The 15,436-nt window shown below is 35.6% G+C and overlaps 2 protein-coding genes across 2 annotated transcripts; both read right to left on the reverse strand.

The window, feature by feature from the left end:
• Nucleotides 1-603: 603 nt before the first annotated feature.
• Nucleotides 604-6,582, reverse strand: LOC114533461. The gene is made up of 5 exons (XM_028554978.1): nt 6,149-6,582; nt 3,045-3,461; nt 2,123-2,379; nt 1,478-1,627; nt 604-1,146 (listed from the first exon to the last, which is right to left on the reverse strand). Exons 1-5 carry the CDS (start codon nt 6,405-6,407, stop codon nt 949-951), a joined length of 1,281 nt encoding a protein of 426 aa, XP_028410779.1. The 5' UTR covers nt 6,408-6,582; the 3' UTR covers nt 604-948.
• Nucleotides 6,583-9,439: 2,857 nt separating this feature from the next.
• LOC114533464 lies at nt 9,440-14,420 on the reverse strand. Its single transcript, XM_028554982.1, has 7 exons — nt 14,170-14,420; nt 12,721-13,017; nt 12,312-12,568; nt 11,961-12,077; nt 11,381-11,568; nt 10,543-10,577; nt 9,440-10,173 (listed from the first exon to the last, which is right to left on the reverse strand). The coding sequence occupies exons 1-7, from the start codon at nt 14,330-14,332 to the stop codon at nt 9,719-9,721; spliced, it is 1,512 nt and encodes a 503-aa protein (XP_028410783.1). The 5' UTR covers nt 14,333-14,420; the 3' UTR covers nt 9,440-9,718.
• Nucleotides 14,421-15,436: the final 1,016 nt, after the last annotated feature.

Genomic DNA, 15,436 nt, shown 5'->3' on the forward strand with positions numbered 1-15,436 from the left:
CTCAAATGTTGCTATTAATATCGTATGTAACAGGAATCATAACAATCAATCTTTTAGTGTACACTAGCAGTCAAAAAGAACTTTTTAGATACAAATTCATAAAAAAGAAGCGAATATAGGAGAGAGCTTCATACTAAGGCATTTTGGATAATTCTCTTATTCCGAGCAATATTTCATTAATGTAATGCAACCTGCCACCCCTCCAAGATATAGTCAAACAATGGTTTCAGGAAGAGGGAGTGACAGAAATGGATTGGCCTGCACTGTCAAAAGACGTTAAACCAATTGAAAATCTGTGGGACATTGTCCAGGGGATAGCGCAAGAAAGGAATTCATTCATAAAGCGTCTATGATTTATGCGTTGCTGTAAAGACTGTCCCTAGGATATTGATGAATTTCTTTTGCCGTGACGATTACCACCTTAACAGAAAGTATGCCACACCGGTGTAAGGCCGTCATCAATTATAAGGCCAAAGGAGGGTCAACAAAATATTAATATTTCATGTAGCTTAGCATGTAATCTAGTCTATGTTTACTCGTATATATTGTTAGAGGGACAGTTACGTTCATCTCAGAGCAATTTAACTTGTTTTGAGCAGTTCGTTTTGACCGCCAGTGTATAATGCTTGAATGTAATTTTTTTTAATATGATTAAAATTTATAAAACTTATACTAATGTACGCATTAAAAGTTCCATTTAGAGCTCGTTAGATGTCTTTTAAAAAATTGGTTTCCATTCAACCCTAATCAACCTAACTAATCTACCACCGATGATAAAACCTAGCCACTGTCAGTACTGCCATGCATAGCGTGTGAACGTCAGTCCAACATCACTTGCCCCTACCATACAGTATTATAGCTGTTTTACTGCGCCCTGCATGCATAAATGATCCCATTGAGTTACAGTTAATCACGTGTTTCTCGACTGGAGTCTGAATCGATGTCTTTTTACAGGTCTTCAGCGTCACAAATCGGCTTCGTGTAATCATTAGTGTTGCTGCTGCGCCTCTTGTACGATACAACAGCGGCGATAGCTATTGCGATAAGTAGAAAACCCAATACGACAGACAGACCAATAGTACTTGCTTTGTAGCTTGAGTCAGATGATGATGACTTTGATAAGCTTGGAGGCCATGAAGTGCCTACCTTTGTAAACATACGTCTTTGGTCAGCCTTGGGGAGACTATTCACGATCACAAATTTTATATAATTTTTGCATAAAATGGCTACCGCTTTATAAGTCAAATCAAGAGGAAAATATGGGTCCAAACAATATTACAAAATTTTGATATCTCCTAAAAATTAACACTAGGAAATCTTTCTGGTATCTACCATGCACTTCAAAATCAACTTCCAAATCACAACGTTTCTCTAATAATTATTTCTACTGGCATGCATGCCTTTTATAGTATCTCGTCACTACATTCAGAATCAGTGCCTTGTTGACAATATTTTCTTTTCATTCAATGTCACATACCTTTCGTGATGATTGATTAAACACTCCATCAAACTTAAGTAAAATACAATGTTCTTCATATGTTTCCCCATTTGCGTTCTCTTCATATATACAACGAACCATAAGCTTCATCAGAGCACCTGCCCAGATTGTTTTTGCTTTCTCGTTAAACTATAAACACGACAGAAATTTGAAATTTGATTTATCAACATGTTTTAGAGGTTTGGTTTTGTAGAAGCACTCGGTACAGCACGTACATAGATTAATTGTCTTGTAATTTCATCTGCCCTCTCTCGGTGTTCAGTAACTGCTTTAGCATATGTCACTACCATATAAGTGAGATTTACTAAATCAATAATACTGATTAAATGTCGTGCAAGTATATCCCACACAATCCCACACACTCTTGCAGAGTCCTAGAAATACGCCATACTTTTATATTGTGTTATAATTGTGGATAGCTCCCCCCCGGGAGAGGGAAGAGTGTAAGGACCATTAGCTACATATATACTAGAGGCTTACGGTTTTTCCCGTCCTCAAATCCGAGGCAGCATTTCAGTGATGATGTTTTTTTTGTAAGAACAACTATGGAGTCGAGCTAAACTAATAGGGTAATTTAAAGACTACAAATATATATTCAAGTCTATATAACACATTAATACTCACTCGAAATACAACTTCTCCCAACGGCTCTGTCACTCCCTTATTGTCAAAGTTATTCTCATACGCTGACACGGATGTCCAAGGCTGATCATTCACCGAGAACACAGTATTATTCCACAGCAGAACGCAAGTGGGATTTTTGGCCTTCTCTTGTCTGAAAATAGGCGCTGAAATTTTCATCTCTTCGAATTTATCTGGATTTAACTGTGGTTTAGCACTCAATCTTTTGACTAAGGAACCGCTTGTGAATCTGTAACATCCTTTGAAGGGAAATGACATGATTTCAGTCAGACATTATATAGCTGAAGTGGCCAAGCGGAATTGTAGGTCAAGGGTAGAATCTGCAGAATCTCTGTTGATTAGGGCGAAGCATGTTAACAATTTTTAGAATTTGAAGGTGTATCCGAGAATGGATAGAAGGTGCACAAGGCTATATTCAACATTTTACTTATTGTAAACTAGGCCGTTTTTTTATTTCGTATAACGATTTTTCCAAATGCAGCATGATAAGCCAATACATAAAACCCCGGAGAAACGTGCCAGAAAGTATCAGAACTGAAAATGTTCAATTAAAGTCACCAGCTGCAGCTAGTTTAAAATGTTTTTTAGAGACCCCTTCTCCGTGGTCCCTGATATCTCAGAATGAAAGTGAGACTATAGATGGGGAAAAAACATAGAAAATATGGATGCACGTAGCTATCTATAACATGGAGGACAGTTTGTGTATAGTCCAAAGGTCGACGTATTCTTTCTTCTTTCAACGACAGACGCTTGAGTTTGTAGAAAAAGATTAATTGTCTTTTTGGTAAAAGATTTAGGAATTGATTGATTTGAAATATATGCGAGAGCTTTCGCTGGCATGCACTGTTTGTTTGCACAGGGAATTCGTCTTTTTAAACCTGTATCACGATAACATTTTACAAACCTCTGTATTTGACAGGTAAAGCACATACTGATCGACGTTGGGCACTAGTTCCTTTATCTGCTACCCATTTAGTGGAATCGTCGTAAAACCTCGTCTGAAAATGGCCTGAAAATTCCAGATATAACTTAACTCCGTTATTTACACGGTAAACCATTCGTGAATTTCTGTTGCAATACCACATTTGGTTTTCTGTCTGGTTGACCGAACATGGCTGCAAAGCCAACCTTTTAAGATTTCTAGAATCGAGACACTTCAGTGTTTTCAAGTTCAGTAGTTTTTTTGAAGATGTGTACAACCATAACTGATTTTGGTTTCCTGTATATTCGGTCTCGCGATCCAGTTTGTTTGAGATTTTTTCTGCTGCTATGTAAGATTGCCCAAATTCACTGGATATAGAAAATGAGCTGTATTTGGGCACTAAAGAGAAAGAAAATGGGTTTAGCATACAAATCAGACACGGAAAGCCTTTAAAAACCATTCATACTGCATCAAAAGTATTCAAACTGCATTGTTTATTTTTTTTTTGGGGGGGGGGGCGTACGTGTGCCGCTCATGGTGTTCCTACACCCCTCTGATGAAATTCATAGTTAGCCATTAATATATCATACTCCCTAATCATAGTGATCTGAGTTGTTCAATGTTATATAATCCACTTGTGCAGGCAGTGCAGCTATGAAGGCATGTATTAACTATTTATTGCAAGAGGTACTATGTGGCTTGCGCAATATTCATGAAAACTCGTGGCAGCCGTAGGCGAGATTTCAGGGGGGAGTTTAAGGACGTATATGGTATAACGTTTAAAATCACTAAAATGTGTGCTTAGCACACTAACCAATTTAACTCGGGCTGTTTGTATGTCAAAATAATGAAATATTTGCGTCAATATTAGCTACGAGAGCAAATCGAATCTTTACATTATCTTCTTTTTGTAAAGATCGTACTATAAACGTATTTGACTCTTCCAAATTATGAATTTTTCAATGCATTCAATTTTGTTTATTTTGGAATAAAGAAAGTGGCATTTCTCGGGCAGCGAACGGCAAGATTTGGAATGGTAACACAATATCTGGTTAAAAATCGAAGAGAAAATTCGTGAACAAGACTCAAGCACGCTGTCATGCAAATGTCAATATTTTGGCGGGGGGTAAGTAAGATGTGATGTGTTATATTATAGTTATGTGACTTATATGAGACAACAAAACAATATTCATCATGAACTTCATCCTGATTTGAATTAAAATAAGCATTTTTCCTATCCTATCAATAAAAAAAACCAAACAAGAATACATGACTTTGTTTGCCTAGTGAATGAGTAAATTATACACACCAACAAAGTCATTTTCTTGTTGAACTTATGTTATCTAGACACTCTCGGTTAACCACTCCTAAAATCCACCATGCTAAACACTATAACTGCATTCAGAATAGCTATATAGAATACAGAAAAGTTTTTGTGGTTCAGAATTTAGAGCTATGTCATCAGTACTGTTTTAGGGTGTGGGCACTTTTGATTCAGGACTTTCATCCTGGATTTGGGTTTTTGGTACCTATTTGTTAACAGCCATAGTCAATTCACCTTAAAACACTTTCATGTTCAAACTGTTTATGCATTCAAACTCCTTCATACTGTAACAGTCTTAGACAAAAGCTTATATGCTTTGATCCTATCTGTAAATTGTTTTGTGCCATTTGTATTTAGTATTGGAAATTTTTACCATTTTTCTGCTGTTCCTACACTTTACATAATTCAGCATTATTCTGTGCAATAATATGTTGCAATATAACAATAATATTTAAGTTCAAACAAGTTACTACATATACTCATAGTTTGTTTACATATATAATAATGTATGTGCAGTTTGTATCCAAAATAATCTAAAGAATTAAACTGTAAGTTATGTATACATTGTAATTTGTAAAGTTAAAATAAACAACACTTTAAATTAGAATCCAATATACCGATGAGTGCAACTTCACGCCCTGAAGTTCTTCAGGTATTGTTGGAAATTAATGATGAACTATAATGATAAAATGATCTAAATTATAAAATGCTGATTATTTTAAGGTGGTTCTATGTGAGTTAGATAGTAACAAGCTCACACTAAAGTGATTATCCCAGTCTACATACCAACCAAATGGTGTTTGAATTGAGCAACTGAAGAGATGTGAAAATTTCTTTTTGTGAAAATTTTAAATTCAAAAATTTGTGATGACTTGTTATTTGTTAATATATCCTGTGCGGTTTTCAGACAGACAATTATTCAATTTTTATCTCAAGTCCGTTATTTGAATTCTACTGCAACTACACAGAATGACATTAGATTTTTTCAATAACAGAAATAGGTCACATATATCTTAACACCTATTTCTTCGTCTTGGATGTTGCCTGGCTAGAAACTTTTGGTCTTGAATTCCAACGAATTTGATCAAATGTTGATTCTTCACAATAATGGGACCAACTACTATGGTTAATCACAAAAATTGCAGAACATCGCGGTTACCTAATATCAAGTACTCAATTTTTTAGCGTGAAAGAAATATTGCTTATTCGTAACCCGACACCAAAACAATAAATCAGGCGCGGTTCAATGCAAATAGGGCCCTATGCAAGTAAGAATGTGTATAAGATGGTTGTATTACACGACGACTCACGACTGTTGCAGCTATCAATACAATGCGTCTTTGAAAAGATATGAACATGAGGGCTTTAGACCTAGTCCACGCTATATTTACACCGGAAAATCTCGAGGAAAATCTCAGGTTTTCACGTCTTGTTGTATATCAGACGCAACTAGCGAGCACCACCTCAAGTTGTGATCCATAGAATTCTTCCCAAACACAAATCTAATGTTATCAAAAGTCTTATAACGGTATAACCCAATTAAATTTATACAATTAATAATATACAAAGACATATCATTAGCACAAAATATTAATTTAATTAAAGAAGTTCGTTTCGACCCGTTTGCCGTCCTGTATGCTTAAGGTTCCCTAATATCAATAGTCTGTTGCAATCGGTGAAAAGTGCTCGCGGGAGTCAGTCGACAGAACATAAACATGCATATGTATTAGGGATTAAGTCCAATATCTCAAGCATAACATACCCGACTGAGGGGATATTTCATGGTCTTTCATACATCTCTTCTCGCTTGCCACGTAGGTCGGGATTTCTTTATCACATACACAGACCTCGCAAGAAGCTGACTGACATCTCGCGTAATATTCAGCACACTCACTGACCGAGCTGGGATTATCATTTGTAAATTTATCTGTTTGCCCTCGAGTTACAACAAAAGCCGCTTCTAGTCTGACCTCGATTATTGAGACAAGACATAAGACGGCAAGTCCAAAGTATGATGACATCGTGTGAATTGTTAACTTTGGTTAATACTTACTGCATATTAACTGCACGATTAGAATTGATTTATTATTTTTGCTAACGCCATGACAGGAATAGGTTTGACAATGAGTTTATGAAAACAACAAAACCGACCAATTAGGTTAAGTCATTTTAGTCTAATCTTGATATGCAATGGTCGAATATACAGCCCACTGAGCTATATAATAATTCCTGGAGGACCGGCTCGCCACCAAAAAGTGTAACGAAAAAGATGGCGGATTTTCAGCTTTGCTGACGCCACATGGTCCCCTTTGCCCATGGTAATTACCACTGACATACCGCGATACAAAGTCAAAAACGTGTCCATCACCCTCCCGATTTTTATGAAAATATTTTTGGTTTTCGGTATTGTTTTCGGCATATATTTTCTCCGCGTTTCATCTAAAAAGACTCTTTTTCCCTGTTCAACAAGTTAAATGGAGAAGTGATTTTTCGCTCTACATATGATGCTGTGAATGGCCTAATTCACCTATCGGGATATCAATTTTTACCTCAGGTAAGCCGGTTTTCACAACATTTTCGTTTTTCGCCTTTGGTATAGACAACTACCAAAGCGTCTGTTGCAGTTTATTTCTTTTGAAATTAATGTTAAAAACGGCAAATATGCTGCAGAGTGCAGCCTTTTTGATCAATGGTACATGACTTAGTTACGCTATGAAAAACTATACTTTATGAAAAAGGATCAATAACTGATCTTTTGAGTTTTGGCTATGTCTTGCCAGTTTTGGCTTTTGAATAGAACTCTTATGGCATTTGCACTGGAGCTTTCACTCATATTTAATGCCAACTCATGAGTATTTTCAGCCAAACAATTAAGATGAATCAATATTCAATCCTCCCAGTGAATCTATTAGTCTCTCTATTGATCCTTTAGATGAATTTAAAACATTAAACATGATGACTGTGTGAGTGCTGATACAAAATATTTTACTGTCAGATTTCAACAGTGGTTGTTAAAAGTCTAGTATGTTATCTTGTTTGCCTTGTCAAATGCAAAGTCAATAATCATGGCTTAATAGACTTCTTGGCATCTTGCACCTTGTTGATCAAGCTACAAGCTTGATTGTTAATCAGTTTGCAATGGTTTTTATTCCCCTCTGGCTCTGTCCTCTGGGTGTACTTTATTGAGTACAGTTAAACTTGGTCTGATCTCTCTTTTTTAGGATGAAGATGCTATTGAATTTGGGGATGGCTTTTTTGCAAATTACTGGAACATTAAACTGTTAATTTTACCATGTTGACTTTGTTAGTCATAGTTAAGATAGTTATTTAAATGGAAAATAAATTTATACAGACATGCATTGACTGAGCAGTTTGTTTTCAATTTGCAGCAACTTCTGGACAGTTTTACCCTCCCCACCATTCAAAGGAATATTATCATGGGGCTAATCAGGAATTGAAGGTTAATAGATTATAGACTAATGGAGGAATGAATAGGCTCAGTTGCATTTTCATGAATTCATGAGACATTTGTTTAATAGCACAACTAGTACCATATTCTTCTTGGTAGTTGGTACTATAATAAAATTTTTGTTATTTACCATAGCCTTTCCTTGCATTATCTGGAATATGATTATGATTGGAAAATGCATTACTTGGGATACAGTAAGATAGGGGTAACTTAGGCTAGCTATAATGACCTGAATGAAAATATCCTATGCAAATGACTTGAAGTACTATTACTATATAATCAGCTGCCCAGCATCTTGCATGAGGTTTGGCCTTTTTTTCCTTGAGTTATGGGCTGATATGCATAAGCATGATGTTCTAAGGAAAACATCACATAACAACATATTTTCTGCCGGTAACCTTTAGTCGGCGATTGATATCCGAAAGATAATCCAAATTTCTGACAAGACTCGAAAAATATTCAAGTATTTTCAAAAATTTTATACAGAAATGTATGAATAATGAAAATAAATAAATAAATAAAATAACCTGTCAGCTAATCGTATATAAAAATCCTTCGTCCACAATTTTTTTTACGTTTTAATATTAATATTTTCTCTGGCATTCGCAAAACAGCGTCCACGATTGTATAGAACTGAAATAAACGCCTTATTGCAACGCTTTGTAGCACAAAAATAAATCGAAAAATACAAAACAGCAAGGTTTCCAATTCATGTTTCACGGCAAAAAAAATATTCATAAAAAACCAGGGGGGAAATACTGTTGTTTAGATAAACCAGGGGGGAGCATCTCTCGTAGCGGGCTCAGATTTGAGCCTGGTCAGTGGTAATTACCCTGGGCAAAAGGGACCATATGGCGTCAGCAAAACTTCTGCGCAGTGCGCAGAAGGCAAAATCCGCCATGTTTTTTTGTGCAAAAAGATGGCGGCGAAGTTACCGAAAAATGACGAACCGGTCCTCCAGGAATTATTATATAGCTCAGTGATACAGCCTCGTACCCAGGCGCTTTATTAATAGTAAAAAAATAATGTTGTATTCAGTTTTTGCATAGAGGTCAGCTGAAAAAAACGCGAGCGTGCGGGGGTGCTTAATGCTTTGGGTGGTTTTGGCTTCCTCGCTAAACAAAAACCACCCCAAGCACCCCTGTGCGCTTGCTTCTTTCAGCTGACCTCCATACAATACCTGATTGCAACGTTATATATTTTACATTAAAGCGCCTGGGCACGAGGCTGTCGAATAAAATATTATATGAATATATTGAGTTGTCAAGGTTTTTATCGGATTTCCTTTTACATGACACGTAAATCCGTTTCCGCTTCAGAATGATCCTAATGTATCAGAACTAAAAGTTCTTACACCCAATATCGGAAAGATGATCGCAATTAGAAAATAAAAGTTACCCTTTGTCACAATGTGCCTTGTAGGCAAAAAAATTGATTGGGGAATAAGTTTATATAGACATTAATTTACCTACGGACCGTGATGTCTATATATAAACTAATTGTTGGAAAATTTGTGAAGTCGTGAAGATGAAACTGCTTATTTAAATGCATACTGAAAACAACGCGAAACTAGAATTACTGTGTTATTTAGCTTTTTAGATTTTGTTAGAAGCGAACATGCATGCATACATTTGTGGAAATATGAATAATTCATTCTTTTGCTATTTATCTTGTCCTGCACACATCTATTATAGAGTCTGGTGTGTTTTTCTTTTTATTCCTCTTCGGTATTCTTGTTTTCCAATTTCCACCTGTAATAGGAATCTAGGGTGTACGTTCTTCTAAGGTGTTAGAGATAGGTTTGTTGCTTGTGGATGAGTCATGAGTCTTGATTATCGTGCGGTATCGTGTTGCCTACATGATCTAGCTATTATCATTCTCGGGTGAGTCTTCCTCTAAAGTGTGATAAATATGTTTGTCGGCTGTATGTGAGTCTGGATTTTCCTGTGGTTCTTGTTGGTAGGCTGGTTTATTATCATCATCAGCCCAGAACGAGTCATCCTCTGAAGCCTGATCGTCGCGTTTCTCACTTGGTTGCAGTGGCTCCGTATTATCAACTGTATGACTGCAATGGCAGGTATCGGAATTTTGTTTCCGGCAAGGCTTGGCGACACCAAATGAAAGTACAGAGGTTTCTTCGCGTGTTGCGTAATCGTAATGAAATTCGTTGTCGTTTTGATCGTTTTGGCGGGATATCGGTTGGTCGGGGATGTCCGTAGGCCTCTCGTAATGATTCGCATCATGAATGGTGATTCCGGGACTATCGTATTTCTGCAAAGTAGGGTCTTCATAAGACGCGAGCGGATTTGCTGAGCAATCTGAAAAATGAAATTGATATAATATATTATTCATATTTATTGATATTGGTATCTATAGTGCGATCTCGTGAATGTGGTTGCATTGTATTTTGAGAGCACGTTTTATATATTTATATGCATTTACATTTTTAAAATCCCCTCATCGATACGGGAATTTTATAGGATACGCTGTCTGACTGACTCTGACAACATTTTTGAGTGCTCGCTTTTCCGTCACATGTTTTCAGTCAATCTTAAGCTTTATTTTTACAATACATTTTGTTAAATGCATATATCACCAATTATATTATATACACCATTCCTATTATTTGTTAAATTTACTTTTTTTCAAAAATATATCTCCTGCAAATTATTCTAATGTTCACATACCTTCGCTTACGGGACGATCCTGCTCTGACTTTAACCTTAAATAGAATATGTTAATAAAAATTATGAAATTAGAATTGTTTTAACGTATACATATATCATCATACCATAGTATCGTAACGTATAGTTTTAAACTGAATATCATCTGTTTCCATAATATTTAACAATTATTCGCCTTAAGCTCGGCGTTTATCGGCGAATATTCACCAAAACGAAAATTGTTTTAGTATATTTGCACAAGTGAATTGACCCAAGAACTGCATTTGTTCGCTTGTCTCTTTGTAAGAAACGTCCACAAAACGTCTAGCCGCCATTTTGCAATTTCGGTTTTGTTATTCACCTGAAGGTGCAGAGTATAACCAATAAATATGTAGGATTTGTTATATTAACTTGTGCAAAAATACTAAATTACGAGATTATACAAGATTACGAACTATAATTCCCAAGCGCCAACTGATCCAGTTAATAATTGATATAATTTATATATACTACTTATTAATTTTACGATTTGTACTTACTTAATACGACAAGCAGAAATTGTCAATTGTCAGCACCTTGTGCCATGCAGCTATATGTCCTTATTATCTAATTAAAGTGTTTTTAATAACGACTAATAAGAGTTCCAAGTACAAAATATATACTGTATTTTACTGTACTTACTTATATACTGTATTTTGTTCTTTCCCATATATACCTTATATATTCCTACCCTAATATTTTAGATATTTTCAGCTTAAATTCACGCCCTTCATGGAAATCAGCCAACTGCTGGCTGTTGAGGCTAACGTGATAAATTATAGAGTTTTTTATGTATGTATAATATAATCGCTCGCGTACGTACCTTCTCATGCGCCGTCGATAGTACACTATAATAACAAGTGCTACAATAAGTAGACAAAAGAGCACAACCACAGGAACAATAAAAACCATCGAAGACAATTGTGAACCATCAGGAGAGGATGCTGAGTTGGAAGAGGTTGTTCTGCTATTAAACGCTGGCGTTGTTGGTGACGAAATTTTCTTAGTTTTCTAAATTAATACATTTGCAAAAGAGGGAAAGAGGAATGACTAAATTTAATATGTGTAACTGACTTGGCTGAGTTACGAGAACGTATTATTTAACTATATATTGCAGTCGTAATTGAACATCCCTCAGCTGTTGAGGCTGTTAGGCTTTTTTATGCTAACAAACCGCTATTAAACAAACTTCGTGTTTTAACTCCACTATCTTAGAGTGTGCTGCAATTTCGTTAAATTATACCAGCGTTCTACATTAAACTCGTGATGTTTAACAGTAATGTAAGAAAGCAATAGACTATTTTTGATGTATTTAGAAATTCAGCTTTGCCGTATATGTGTTTCACGTTTGCCGTATAAAATTTAATGCTTGAATGGCTGTGGGTGCATGCAGTCGTACTCACTTTTTCCCATGATCCTTCGATCTTCAAAACCACGCAGTGTTCTTCAATGACGCAATTAATCGAAAGCCTAATCAAAGTTCCTGACCATTTTTTAAAAAATCTTTTGCCGTTTGCTATCTATAATTAGATATAGGAATGAGGTTCAGATCTCTATCGTAACGTTACTACCTTTGCTGATCCTTTGTGCTCGTATAATGCTGCAATTGAGATAGGTGTGTGTGTGATTGTTTGACACGGTGTCTTACAGCAATTTGGTTTGTGATATTAGAAGATGTCTTTGCGACTCTTGATTGGTTAGATCCTGAGTCAACTACGTCACATATGACATATCAGTCTATATAGAATACTTACATTTAAAGATATTCTTTCTGTATCAATGGGTTTCAACATGAACTTTTTAGAATTTGTTGGCGAAAATGACTTCCACTTCTGACCCCATACCGAATACACGGAACTATTCCATGTGATATTGCAAGCCGCTGGTTTCTCAGGATGCCGGAAAATTGGTGCGTTGATTGTCAGGTTGATGTGACAGTTCTTGTTGTGAAAAAAACAGTTTCCTTTCTTCACCATGGCCATCAGTTCATCTCGGGGAAATCGATAAAAACCTAGGTATATATAGAGCTAGATATATAAAATTATATAGCTGTTAAATTTTAAAATTTTGATCTGCTAAATCTCATGCAAGCTACTTAAGAGCGCTTAAAATATCTTCTTCACTAATTTTATCACCCATAGTTACATAATATAACAACCATACCTTGATACTGCTCACTCCCTGTGAAATTATTGTAAAGGGTTCTGCCATTTGATAAAAGTTCCCGGTCGCTTTGCTTCCATATTTGGGCAATGTTTGCTGTATTGCACTGTTCTGTAATGAGTTTTTGTGTAGAATTGTTCCACCGCAAACATTTATGAACTTTCAAATTCATTATATTCCCGAATCCTGTCCATAACCAACGTTGAGAGAGATCATCCTTAGAACAATTCGTTGTAGAAATGATCTGATTTTTTACTCCTAAACATTCTCCATCGCCGTTTTTCAAATAGCTTCCATCTGTCAAGGAAACAAACATTTGAGTAAGTGGAATCGACACACAGTTCTTTTACTACATATAATCAGAGCAACGGTCATAGAAAACAGACGTTAAATTAACTTCAACATCCAGCCGAGGCAGCGCCCGCCAATCACAATAGGTGATGGAACACAATTAGTCCAGTGTAAACATACAGTTCACTGCATGAGCATCCGGAAGGTTTTTCCCACACGATTCAAACTCGTAATAACAGCCAGGTTGTCACGCGCTCATATTTTAGCCAATCAGCGTTCAAAACGTTTGTTGAAATAGAAGTCCATTCTCCCGTGTGTAATCAATTAGATCTTTTGTTATTCTTTAAGAAACTAGTCAAAATTTTGTGATTATGTTTAGTTATAAGAACTATAGTTCTGGCATAAATTTGAAACCGAAATAAAGTATATTTCAAGAGATATTTCAAGAGAAATGTATTTTAATTTGACAACTAGCCCCAGTCCTCTCCGGCCATTTCAGATTACCTGAAGTATATCGCGCTATAGAATAAATAATGAATATTATTAGTCCCTTAGAATATATAATCAATATTTCTATACATATGTTCAGTATAGCCAGCAAGATAAATATATACATTCTTGTATATTCTATACTTGTGTCTAAATGTATCCCGAAACTGCATGATATATTTAGCTAAGTGAACTTTAATCAGAATAATTAAATGTAAATGATTGAATTGAATATAAATTATATAATCGATTTGATCGAAGTCCTGTCCATAGTTTCGCTTATTAACCTTGTCGCGTGTCGACTAAATGCATCAATAACTAACGATCAGCAGGTAAAACATTTTACGACACGTTTTAAACACAGGCGCCGGCTCTGTATATCGTTTTGAAAACGAAAGAAAATGTAATTTCGAAGTCGTGGGAACAAAACTCTTTGATTTTTGAAATTTACTAGACGGAACTTGATATTGCATGTTATATCTTATGCGGTAAGCTTGTAGGAAAATATCGTAGCTAGATACATGTAAAAGTTAGTGATTTTCGTTGACAGATATAAATATTTGAATATATTTTATTATATCATTTGGGACTTTATTTTTATTTACCCATCAGTGAAAAGAAGAAAATTTAATAGTACAAATTAATGAGCAATAAACATGATTTACTTACCATGGCCAACTATATCACCAGCTACATCTTCGTCTTTTATACATTTTACAATTTTCTCATCGGTGTTATAAACGACAGTATTATAACCATATTTTTTTCCGCAACCGCAACTTTTCTGTTCATGATCACATGTCATAGTTTCGAGATTTGTAATATTTACCATATTATGATAGTTTTCACCATACCGGATTATGTCTTGTACACCACGCACAATTTCAGGCAAGGCACTCGTCTGAACATAAACAACAAAAAGTAAAAGATTTTTAAAAAGTATCCCATTTCTCAAAAAGCGACGTGCTATCTTCATTATAAAATGTTTATAACTGAGACGATGTCGACCGGGAATGACCTGAAGGCACATGAACTTATACAATATATATTGAAGTGCCGGAGAATGGCGAAGTTAGACATTTTGGCGGTGTTACAGAAGGCAGATTCCGGTATAGTGAACTTCCTGTTTTCGTCTTTCGAAAGCAAAACGCAAATGTTATATGCATTGGGGAGTGGTCATAAAGTACGTGCTACCCATGGGCGTCAGATATTGGATGTGAAAATTCTGATGCTAATCTGAGAGGGATATGAAACAAATTATATTCTTTTATGATGGGCCGTATGATTTTTTTCTCATTTCATGCTTGTAGAGTGCTTTGTATTTATCTTGCGGCATATTTAATTACAATTGCAGGTTCATGAGGCGTTTAAGTTTGTTCGTTTGTAAAAAGTCTTGTTCTATGTTCGTTTTGATATTTGTTTTCAGGATATTTGTATTGATATTTGTATTGTTAGATTTTCTGCCTACAGTGGCTGTGTGGGTATAGCCTAGAAGTGCACTGCGTGGAAAATACTCAATATAGGCCACACGCAAAGCATTCCTGGACTGCCCATGGTGGCTGCAAAATTTAAGTTGCAATTGTCGTGTTTATACGCAACGGACGTTACGGTAGCTGTGAAAAAGGACGACACTTATTATATTTACTTGTTTTGCTTTCAATCAGTGTAGTGTTTCAACTGCCCAATAGGCGTAAATCATACATTGTTTATGTGCATTGATCTTGTCTGATCATTTGCAAAAAATTATATTTTGTGGCAAAAGAGTGCACAATTAGGAGTCCCCATACTATACCAGTTACTATAACAGACGAATGATGCGTCAAGAACTATATCATTCAAACATATATGCGAATATAAATTATATATAGACGAACTATATGGTTATAGTCATATGAAATTTTAAAGCATTCATGCACTGCAAGAAATAGCAATAATG

The sequence above is a fragment of the Dendronephthya gigantea genome, unplaced genomic scaffold (assembly GCF_004324835.1).
Source record: "Dendronephthya gigantea isolate DGI-Jeju-01 unplaced genomic scaffold, DenGig_1.0 000092F, whole genome shotgun sequence".
Lineage (NCBI taxonomy): Eukaryota > Metazoa > Cnidaria > Anthozoa > Malacalcyonacea > Nephtheidae > Dendronephthya > Dendronephthya gigantea.

What these genes read in the sequence shown, in the direction of transcription:
- LOC114533464 (XM_028554982.1), bottom strand. Translation starts at nt 14,332, where the DNA reads ATGGTAAATATTACAAATCTCGAAACTATGACATGTGATCATGAACAG. An exon ending in TCGAAGGATCATGGGAAAAA is followed by an intron (nt 11,569 to 11,960) that starts GTGAGTACGACT and finishes GTATTAATTTAG; the next exon opens with AAAACTAAGAAAATTTCGTC. An exon ending in TATCGACGGCGCATGAGAAG is followed by an intron (nt 10,578 to 11,380) that starts GTACGTACGCGA and finishes ATTCTATTTAAG; the next exon opens with GTTAAAGTCAGAGCAGGATC.
- LOC114533461 (XM_028554978.1), bottom strand. Translation starts at nt 6,407, where the DNA reads ATGTCATCATACTTTGGACTTGCCGTCTTATGTCTTGTCTCAATAATC. An exon ending in TTTACCTGTCAAATACAGAG is followed by an intron (nt 2,380 to 3,044) that starts GTTTGTAAAATG and finishes TTCCCTTCAAAG; the next exon opens with GATGTTACAGATTCACAAGC. An exon ending in TGGGAGAAGTTGTATTTCGA is followed by an intron (nt 1,628 to 2,122) that starts GTGAGTATTAAT and finishes TCGTGTTTATAG; the next exon opens with TTTAACGAGAAAGCAAAAAC.